This window comes from Parambassis ranga, chromosome 7 (genome assembly GCF_900634625.1).
Source record: "Parambassis ranga chromosome 7, fParRan2.1, whole genome shotgun sequence".
Lineage (NCBI taxonomy): Eukaryota > Metazoa > Chordata > Actinopteri > Ambassidae > Parambassis > Parambassis ranga.
In genome coordinates, this window is record NC_041028.1 from 3,786,490 (window position 1) to 3,797,580 (window position 11,091).

The window sequence follows — 11,091 nt, forward strand, 5'->3', positions numbered from 1 at the left end:
ATTCACCAATAATTACACAAAATAGTATGAAGTAAAACCTCCTTTATTGAAATATAAGTCAGATATTTTAAAAACATACCGTGACATTGACATTGTAGATTAGGAAATAGAAAACAATCATTTTATTATTTTGAAATCTGAGAAAATCTTCAGTCCCCCTGTTTATACACTGACAACAGTACTGCATGACATCCATAAAGAAAAACATACAGATGTGTAACACGGATGCAACAAAGCTCTTGGCAGTGTCCTGCGAGCCCTTGCATCTTCATCATCAAAAAACTAAAGTCAATCCTGTCCGGAGACTACTTGTGTGTCCTCCGTCTCAGCCTGAAGTGAGTACCCGTCCTCACTGTCAAACCCCTGGTTTAGACTGTCCAAAAGGACAACACAGATGTCCTCAAGGTTAACATAAATGAAGTAGAGAATGCACGCCATGATGAGGAAGACTAAAATCTGTATCCTGATAGGGACGCGGCGGCGCTCCATCTCTCGTCTCTCCAGCGTCGCAGGGCTGACGGGAGTGGCGGGGTATCCGTACTGGACGGGTCTCTGAGCCGCACCTTTGATGGGTCTCCGTCGAGTGGCACTGAAATGTAACGGTTAAGTTATGTATATTTTTTATTGTAATCCAAATTTAATGTGAGTAACAGTGTGGGTATGGCGCTTACTGGATCCCTGTGGGTGTGGTCCCAGTCTCTGGAAATATCTCCTTGATAATGTCTTTCATTGGTTCTTGCGGAGGCTGGAAAAGAAGAAAAAAAAAACATTGAGACCTACAGCGAGAGGAGTCCAGCGAGTGAATGAAAGGAAAGGGGTGGATGGTGTTTCAAAAAAGATACAAACTTTGCAGTAGTGGGGGCAAAAGTTCGGTTGAACTTTCAGTCACTGCGAAAAGTGTCTTTTATCTTGTGCAAATGTGGATTAATTAAAATGGAAAGAAGCACCGAGCCAAAGCCTCAGACTTTAATTAGCTTGTTAGGGCCTGCTTACAATCAGGAAAACAAGCCCAAACCTTAGCCCAAAAACTAGCAGCCATGAGATCCATTAAGCAGCTGTCCACCACCAGCCTGCATGCAGGCATGTGACATGGCTCAATAATCTCACAGAGAAAGACAAAGGGACAGAGGACCAAAAACAAACTCTCTGTAAAGGCTTCACAGTGCAGGTGCCCCCATTAAGTGATAAAGACAGTAAGGTGTATGTGCCTGTGCGCCCCATTTATGAGGGGAATCCTGGGGAGTGTAGTACACAGACTGGTTCTTCATTCTGTCCGCAATCTGCAGCTAAAGGAGAGATAAAAGATTATGGTTGACTGGATTGTTATTGCCTAAACTTTCCTCACCACTTTACTGGTGCCAAAGTTTAAAGTGTGACTAACCATCAACATGAGCACTACTGACCCTGATAGGCTGCGACCGATGTTCCTGCACATTGCTCACATTCAGCTCTCTGTCTGCATCTGTGCTAGAAGAAATCAAGCTCCGACTCTCCATCTGTTGTTTACAACAAGAACGTGCATTATTCAGCAACCGCTCTATTCTTTAAAGATTTGAAATGCAGGCTTAAAAAAAAACAAAAAAATGTAGGGTTAACCTTCCTCTTTAACCATCTGAGTGATGCTGAAGGCCTGAGAGGAAAATGATGAGCAACCATTGGACATAACTGACTGTGATCCAGATGGGACCTGCAAAAATTATGAAGTTAACAGCAAACAACAGTACTATCCAATATCTGCACCAGTGAGATCCACACATATTCATCAAAGTATAATAAAAACCTTATCATAGTGTAGCTGGGGTAAGACTCGTAATAAAAAGTTAAACAGTCCAAGGAAAGAATGCAGAGAATTTAAAATCCATAAAGTGAAACAGGACCAGCCTACCCCTGATCCTAATCCTGAGTGTTGATCTACCGAGGATGCTCTGCTAATTCCTACTGGAATCTCTTTGCAGCGAGACCGACTCCGCTCTGATGATTTGACTGCATTCCTTGAATTCCACTTGGACTTGGATTCCCTGTTACTAGTAGGACGGGCGTGCTACAGAAAGCCGACCCAATCCAACAGATAAAAACAATAATAATAATTAAAAAAAAGAGACCTGACGATGTAGCCTGACAGAATGCTGTGTGAATTATATGAATGTGTGGAATATTTACCAGCCTTGATGAGGGCATAAAGCACTGTAAGTAAGGAAAACTGCCATTTTGATAAGGCAACTTTGCCTGGAAACAAAAAGGAAAAAAAAAAAAAACACTCAACAGCCACATGCTTGTTCTGAACACTGCATTATAGTTGCAAGTTGTAACCATTAGATGGCACTGTAGGGAAGATATATGACCACAGAGTGCAAGAAATTAACAACAAGCAGATTCATAACCAAACACAGAATATTCACTCACCTGGCTGCTCTCTTGTTTGGCCAGGTCTGTCTGCTCAGCTGTTTGTTTTTCTGATTCTGTACATACTACAGAAAATAATGGAAATATTTTATATATATATATATATATATATATATATATATATATATATATATATATATATATATATATATATATATATACACACAAATATGCAAAAATATAAAAATAACAGGTCTTACCCGATTCTTCAACCTCCTCTTCACCATCTGCCTTCTGCTCTTCCTCTTCCACCTCTTCTTCTTCTTCTTCTTCACTGTCAGAGTACACTACAGCTTTCTCTGCTCCATTCACTTTCCCACTTTCATCAGGCTGAAGCAGTTTCTTGAGCTTCTTCTCATACACTGCCCTGGTGGTGCCTGTCATAGACAAAAATACAAAATAAAGAAAAAGCTACACCAATTTGTTCCTAAGAGGCAAAGAAGCCATTTTGGTTTTACACAGTAAATTATGGGTTAAAACATACCAACGATGGGCCCAGCTTTAACCCCATGGTGAAGCAGTGCAGCCTTAAGTTCATCGTCAGTCAGAGTACGGGGGTCAGGTATCTCCGTGTGGTCTGGATCCTCCTCTCTGTCCTTTAAAAACAAGATATTTTGAATTTAGTGAACACTGCTCATGATGTGACAAATGCTTCTGCTTAAATGTTCAATCTTCATCTGATCTTGGGGGTTTATTCATGATATTTATGATATTTTCACGCAAAAAAGTCATACAGCATCTACCTGTTGTGACTGTCAGGTTTGTGAATCCAATAAGACAATACCCTGACAGAGAATCTATCAAGGGGATCAAATTATTGAGTGTGGACGGGTCACCTCCGTCCACCCTGACCACTAAAATGGATGGACAATTGCCATAACACGTAGTCATCAATCGCTGCTGTCCTCAGTGAGCCACACAGACTTCAAATGTCAAAAATAAATAAATAAAAACTGGTGGTTTCTGTAGATATTTACAGTCAGTGTTTCTGTCCCATCACTGAAACGACGTTCAGACCTCCATGTGTCAGTGTAACTCTTCTTCTTGGCACATATAACTGAGTGCGACAGGTGTGCACAGCACTGTAATGGTAGCCGCCAACTACAGAAACGTCTCCTGTAAATCTATACCAAGCACACAGCTGGTGGCAGAAGCCCACAAGTGTGCTACAGCAACAAGACTTGTTAGATAGCAGTGACCCAGATCTTCACCCTCCTCTTCTACAGCTGTTGATAAGGGTGGCAGGATGGGTTTAAATTAGTTCAAAAAAATATTGTAGATGTGCATAAAGGCACCTTTTATTATTTTGTAATCACATTTTTGATATGCACTGTACAAGAAATCATGTGGTGGCCACTTACTTTTGTGGACAAAACACCCCAGTCTGTCATAAGAGTTTGTTAACAGCACAAACACAGCAAAACAAAAACAAACAAAGTGATCAACTCACTGCCACATCTGGCACTAGATCCTCCTCATCACTGGAAAAATCCGCCGCGTTTCTCTGATCTATGTGTTTCAGGTGCAGCTCCACATAGATTTCCTTTTTGCTCGCTGCAGGTGGCAGCGCGACATTATGAGCGACCAAATCTGACTTCAGTCGAGATTTGGACAGATACGCAGGGTCCTCCTCAAATGGCATGTCCCACAGACGGGTTTTAGTATGAAACTGTTTTTCTTTTTAAGTCTAATGTGAGCCGTTCGAAGAAGTCCCCCCTGCCCGTGCCGTGTGGTCTGAGAATCACAGACTGGATTGGGAACAGCTGCAGTGACGGCTTGAGTGGCAGCAAGTAAGCTAGCTGTTTATATAGCACTGGGTAAACATACACACCAGTATGGCAAGATAACTCTGCTTAGCTTGAATCTAAATACGTTTAAAATAAACATTGGCTTTTCCTTGACGCGAAAAAAGATGAACTAACTTTTTAAGTAAATAGGCTAACAGCTAACCTGACGTTGGGGGTCGTAAATTAGCGAAGCGCTAGCTAATCGTAGCTAGTTAGCGAGCTAATCATGGTTGTGTTATATTGTGCAAGTTTAGAGCTGTCATTGTTATAAGGGCATGATTAAATCTCATTTAATCAGTTGTTTAATGTTAATATTTTACATTTTAGGGAATTATTTCGTGTATTAAGAACAGTTGTTGGCTTATTAGCAGAGTCGAGTGGATACCTCAAACCCGGAAGTGTAAATTAATATGGATGGATGTTTTGTTATGTTACCCTCTTAGCATCCACAGAATTAATCTAATTCTGAGTCAATTGCATAATCAAATTGTATTTGTCACATACACAGTTGTACATAGTACAATGCATAGTGAAATGTTTGTGTAATAGCGAGCAATCTCAGATTCTCATGCACTCACTCACCTGTCACCTGAGTGACCACACTCTTCATTATGCACATTGTAATTATAGTTTTAAAAAAAACCACCCCTGTGTAGTCAGTATAAATGGAGATAGAGAGTAAAACCAGGATTTCTTTTACTGTGCCATGTTGATATGTCTTCAGTGAGACCCCCACATTATTAAAAAGAATGGTCATATGGTTGCAGTAAATTCCTCTAAGTGTAATAATTGCATACCTTTGACCTCCATGTGTGACCAGGGATTTGGTCGCTGTTGGCAAGAAGGTGATTCCATTGTACTCCGCTGCTGCATTCTGGACTGATGCATCCGTCAGGCATGCATGGAAGCGGTGAGTAGTTTCTTTACCACCACCACCTGTGAGCAGATAAAGTAGGAGGTGTCAAATGTGGATGTTTTTTTTCCAACCCAGCGCTCACATCAGGCATCTGTAACAACAAACATGTTATCTTAGACGTCTTGCTGTGAAAATCATATCCATTGTTAAGACACAACCTGCTTCTTGGAACAGGTGCTCCCTAACGCTGTCAAATACCTTATAAGCATGATGTGTGTACAATAATAGGCTGTAATAAGCAGCGGATAGAATGAAAACCTTCGTAGTTACATTTCCCAAGAAACACTAATACTATGGTAAATGGCTGTATAACATTGGAATGCAAGTGACAGGTGTTTTCTGGCAGTGATATATTCAATAGTATAGATGACAACAGCAGTTGGGCAGTTTTTACAGCCAACAGTCCCTTCCTGTTTTGATTTATGAAGAGCAAAAAAAAAAAGTTACTTTAATTCCTGTAGAGGTCTCTGTTTTTCAGGTTTTCCCTAACCTGCAGGCGATCTAACTCATCTAAATTCATTGTCGTAATAGAGATGGTCTATCAGTAAATGTGTAAATGTATTGATAACTTGTACAGCAAAGTTGGATAGCCGACAATAGTTTAAAGTACAGATCCTAATACCAACGACAAACAACATATACATACTGATGATAACAATGGTTATTTGTCTGCCCTAATGCATCCTGGAGCCAAAGGCAATGCTCCAGTTCGCTGCCGTACTGAACCGGTGCTTTGATCAGGGCTATTTTAGCACACAGCTGCTTTATAAATGTATGTGAGGTTTGGTTCACCTGAACCAGCTTTTAACTGCAGCCAAACTATTTGAATAGTGAAATTAGGAAGAAGAATCATCATTACTCATTTGTTCTCAGTAGAATCTTGATTATTAAATAGGTACTGTTCCCCCATCATTGCAGCTTTAAATGAGTGTTTAATCTGCAGACATATTTCGTCAGGAATTAGTTTGTCTTATGGTGTTTCTTTCTGTTTTTCTGTTATGCTGCAACATATGGGATCTTACAGTCTGAGCTCGACTGAACTAAAATGGCAGAGCAGCAAACGTCCCCACCGGATTGCATTTCAACTTTATGTCACTTACAGACTATTCACAGCTGAAGTCAAATTGTCGGCGTGTGCTGAACAACAGATGGGTTGCTTTTATTTGTCTTAGCAAATCACACTAAAAAGCTCAAACATATTTAATTAGATAGCAGCTTCACTATCATGCTGCTCTGTGAATGCAAATCTGAAATGACAAGACAGCAGGTGTTTACATCGCACCGCAGCGCTATTTGAGTTTCACTTGAACAGACTTGATCACCTGCTGAGTTGCACCATTTTTAGATGGATTCGACACTCTGAGATGGGAAGAAAAATAACATTTGTTTTCATATGGGATTAAATAACCTCAGTGGATTTGAACCTGTAGGCTGCTATATTATTATACATATATTAAATGAAAATAATACCGTCTGCTTTTGCGATTGACGAAGATAACTGCTTCAGTATGTTTTAAACTAAGTCAGGCCATAACTGTTCAAAATGAGTATTATAATATGATTAATATTATGGTAATGATGCCCTCTACCTTTGATTTAAACACATCAAAAAAGAGAAGAAAAATACATATAAAAAGCTTTAAATCTGATATGGATACGTCAGGGATAAGTTCAAAGTCAAAAGCTATTCAACAGGGAGTTATTGTGGTCAGAAGGCTAAACGCTCTTTGAAACCTTTTTTTTTTTAAACTCTCCTCCACAGGGACAGAGAGCGAACCCTGAGAACCCACATTTAAAGCACTTTATAGAAGTGCTGTGATGGCTCAGCTGGCAGAAGTGCAATCCATTTTCTGTGACATTATAATTTTGAATTTGATCATTATCAGCTACTTGATCTGAAAGTCATTGTCAGTCAGATGTAACACAAAAGCCAAAAACTCTAAACTATGTAAGGTGGGTAAATATTGATTGTTGCATTAAAATAGTATAACTCTGAATGATGACACACATTTTTGCATGAATTTTTTAAATGATAGTTATCACTTTAGCTAAAGTAACTGAGACTGCTTTTGTTAAATTCAAAAGAAAAGCCCAAAGCTTGATCACTGTATCGTAGCAGTTCAGCTATGGAGAGGGGGTTGAAATAGCTGGAGGCTTTTTGCCTCCTAAAACACTCATATTTCTCCTTCACTGATATAAAACCACATTTCTTTCAACTATATGCAACGATATGTTGCGAAATATTTTGTTCCCGTACACAATGCTGACCCAAATACTATTTTCAATAGTCAATAGAAGCTGCTTGAAATATAATAAGCAAAATAATGTTTTTATATGACATGATGGACAAGCTAGCCATCATCCACTGTTTACTCTGACTAATTGGTGTGTATTCGGTGGTACCATTATCTAGCACAAAGGCAAAGTGAAGAGAGAGGAGAGGGGGAAATGCCAGCATGCTTCAGTGTTTGTTTATTTATCGGAAATTATACCAGCTTGAACAGTGTTATCACAAATCACAGATCATCTTTGTATGAGGCAGGGGACACATAGAAGAGTGGGTATTTGCAGTTGGTCTACTTATATTAGACTTAATCTTTCAGAAACGCTGACAATATTGAGCAGCACTGACGTGATCACACATAAATCGTAACCAACACTTGTAGAACTCGACAGGTGTCATTTCCTGAGGCAGCGGTGTGAAAAATTCTAACGTTGTCACAGTAGACTGAGAAATGATCAGCAAGCTTAAAAACACAGGCTTCCACTTTAAAATTGCAGGTAGCATAAGATACCCCACAGTGATTGATTTAAACACATCCCTGAATGCACAGAGTCGTGATTTCCACTCTAAGCTTTGCACGTAGCAAATGGGGGGGAAAGACCAAAACTCCAAATGTCTACTCTGAAACAAGTACTGCAGTATTAGAAAATAAGGTGTTTGAACAGAATTCTTCTGTTGAAAGTCCACTTTGTATCCAATGGCTTTAAACCCTACATGACATGTTAGAAAGAACTCACATAGGAATAGAAAGCCATAAGACGCATGTGTGGTTTGGTTCAGAGGGCAACATTTTCAAATCTGTGAGAGGTAGAGAATTCATGCATTTAAAAGCAAAGAGAGGGGAAAAACAGGCATGTTGCAGAAAGCATTCAGGATTTAAAACTCACATCCGCATGAATAATTAACCAAAGAAACTGGCAGCATTCATCTGAGGCCCAGGGGAGTAGAATGAAACTGTCTAGTGTGTCTTTAAGAGGAGAAATTGTGTTTTTTTTTCACAGCATAGACTCAAATAAATTGACCTCTTCCCTATGTTTGAGTCTTACTGCAAGCTATTCAATTCCTAAAGGGTTTTGCAGAATAATCCTTGATTAAAAATGCAGTTTTAAATCAATGTCTACAGGGAAAAGGTGCAATGTTAATCAAAGGGATTTTGTTTCTGCATTCAAAACACATTACGTAAACTCTTTCTATATTCTGTGGCAACCCCCTGCTTGACTTCCTTAAGCACAAAGGAGATCATTACTCCAGCATTTGAATTCAAACACTGGGCACAGAGAGCGTTTTATTAATGACAGATTGAAAATGAACCTTCTCATGCAATTTCCCTCGCCATTTCTTAAATAACAGGCGCCATACTGAAGCAATTATAATGCACAGAAACAGTGCTACTGTGACACCTTAACCTTAAAGAATTCAAATAAATTATTCTCACTTAAATTTATTAATCTTAAAATGAAAGAACAGACTGTTAACCACCATGTTAAGCACTGCTAACTGTTGGAACTGCTTTAGGCCATTTTCTACCCCTCGATGAGTGGAGACTCGGCACCGGAGCTATGCAGGCCAAATCTGTTCACCCAGATGTCTGCTCAGAAAACAGTAGCCTTTATAAAAACATGAAAAAATCTCATGGACAGAGAGGAAGCGGTCTACTATGGAGGACAGAGGAGGCATTTGTTGACATTGTATCAAGTGCAACGCTGAGGTATTTGAGGCTCGGAGAGGCCAGGTATTTGTCAGTCAGTGTTTCTTGTGCTTATGCTGTCTCCAACTCAAACAACAAAAGCCCCATTGAGAGAGCCTCCTTTCTCTCTCTCTCTCTCTCTCTCTCTCTCTCTCTCTGAACAAGCACACAAAGCTTCCTGTACTAGGCTGCAACTGTCCAGCACTGAGAGAAGCACTTTTTAGTCGTCTTTTTATGCACCTGTTACAAGCTGCGCATGCCATTCAAGGTTGTAAAACACTTTGTGAAATAGTAGCCATAGACATAACTTTTCTACATCAAGTTGTACACCTGTAAGTTAAAGATGACTTTTTTGATGTTGTCAGCCTTTTTCTAACACCAAACTGTTTATACGCTAAGATCAATATCTTACTGGCACCATACACATGCTGGATTTTCACACGACCCCTGAGCATTATTGAAGGGAAAGTGTTTACTCAATCAGCCTTTTCCAGGTTTAAAAAAAGACCAGTGAGCTTCAGGGAGCCAATGCTCATGCATGTCTCAGCATAAATTAGTAAAGCCTCTGTGTCAGACTCTGTCCAGACAAGAAGGTGAATCTCAGCCACAGGGAGGATTAGCTTTAATCCCTAAACATCGTACATGGTTGCTCTCAGCTGGAAGCCAATTCAGGCAATCTTCACTGGCCAGATGTTTTTAAGGGCATTAGATTGTGGCCACGGTTTATGAAATTGAATACATTCCTCTGTAAATGTAACAAGCAGTGTGTACATTTTCTATAAATCACAAACATCAAGTATCAAACAAGTAAGCGACATTTTTATATAAAAGATCTGCCTGATTTTTGTGAATTTTCATTTATTAAGAGCCCATTTTAACACCCTCTACTCATAGAACACACACACACTTAAAACACATTGAAATACTGCATACACACACATGAAAGCCAGACAGCATCCCTAAAGCTGCTTCTTATGCACGCTGTCGGTCTTGTTGAAAACAAACAGCTATTCTGACCGGCACGCTTTCCACTTCTGAAAGTAACGGTGACGTGCATTTAGAGCCGGATGCATTCCTATGCTATAAATCTGACTCTTACCTCCTTCTCTCTCTCTCCTGCGTCCCTCGCTGGACCAAGTATGGCATCCCCCTCAGCCTAATACTGTATGGAGAGACAATGGGTTAGTGGGGAGGGGGAGGAGTTACTATGTGAGCAGGAGTGAGAGTGGGGAGATAGGGAGTAAAAGCAGAATGAAAACTGGAAGAGAGAGAGAGAGAGAGAGAGTGTATGAGAGTGAGAGATGGAGAAAGGGGCTCTGGAGGGAGATCACTCACCCACAATACACTCAAAACACAAATCTGACGAAACGTTACATGAATGGCAATTTTGGTGCCCTCCCCTACCTCCATCCCAACCCAGCCTCCCCCCTTTTTTCCCCCCTTCTTCTTAGATGCAATGTCAGAGACAGCAGCAACCAGAAATCCCTCTTCACGTGGGAAATGTAAGGAAAAACAAGAGACTGTGAGAGAATGGGTCTCGGTTTTAAACAAGTCCCTTTTATTTGGCTTTCTTTGAATGAGTTCTTAAGATTCCAAGTTGGCAGAGTGCCCACGGGTCCTGGATGGAAAAGGATAAAAGAGGGGCTGAGGTAGGGGGGCTGTCTATTGTGTTTGTTCCCTTCCTTTCATTCCTGGCACTCTGGTTGATCTTTGCAGCCAGTTGCTGAATATTCCAGTCATTTGTCACTCGGGTGCACACAGAGGCAGACATTTTTTTTTTTTTTATCATATTTTCTCCCACTCATGATATTCTTTTTGCATATACAGTAAACTTATAGACAGTTTTTAAGGCCTAAAGCCAACACTGCTCCTGTTTTCTTAGCCATTGTTTGAGTTTGTTTGCTCCCCTCTTTGTCCACCTTACAGTCCGTCACTAGTTGTAGGGAGACTGCTGCTTCGCTTGGTGAATCTGAGCTGAAGACAGCAGGTGCTGTTGCCTCTCTGAGCCACATTC

The 11,091-nt window shown here is 40.3% G+C and overlaps 1 protein-coding gene across 4 annotated transcripts; it reads right to left on the reverse strand.

The window, feature by feature from the left end:
• Positions 1-27: 27 nt before the first annotated feature.
• On the reverse strand, positions 28-10,326 carry lemd1 (LEM domain containing 1). 4 transcript variants are annotated; one of them, XM_028409810.1, is made up of 12 exons: positions 10,177-10,326; positions 4,988-5,126; positions 2,888-2,999; positions 2,604-2,780; positions 2,404-2,468; positions 2,161-2,226; positions 1,886-2,041; positions 1,601-1,687; positions 1,404-1,496; positions 1,209-1,286; positions 672-745; positions 28-589 (listed from the first exon to the last, which is right to left on the reverse strand). In XM_028409810.1, the coding sequence occupies exons 2-12, from the start codon at positions 5,087-5,089 to the stop codon at positions 289-291; spliced, it is 1,311 nt and encodes a 436-aa protein (XP_028265611.1). In that variant the 5' UTR covers positions 5,090-5,126; positions 10,177-10,326; the 3' UTR covers positions 28-288. The 4 variants fall into 4 exon arrangements, with proteins under 4 accessions (XP_028265611.1, XP_028265609.1, XP_028265610.1 ...); XM_028409808.1 differs by lacking the exons at positions 4,988-5,126; positions 10,177-10,326 and adding an exon at positions 3,854-4,180; XM_028409809.1 differs by lacking the exons at positions 1,209-1,286; positions 4,988-5,126; positions 10,177-10,326 and adding an exon at positions 3,854-4,180.
• Positions 10,327-11,091: the final 765 nt, after the last annotated feature.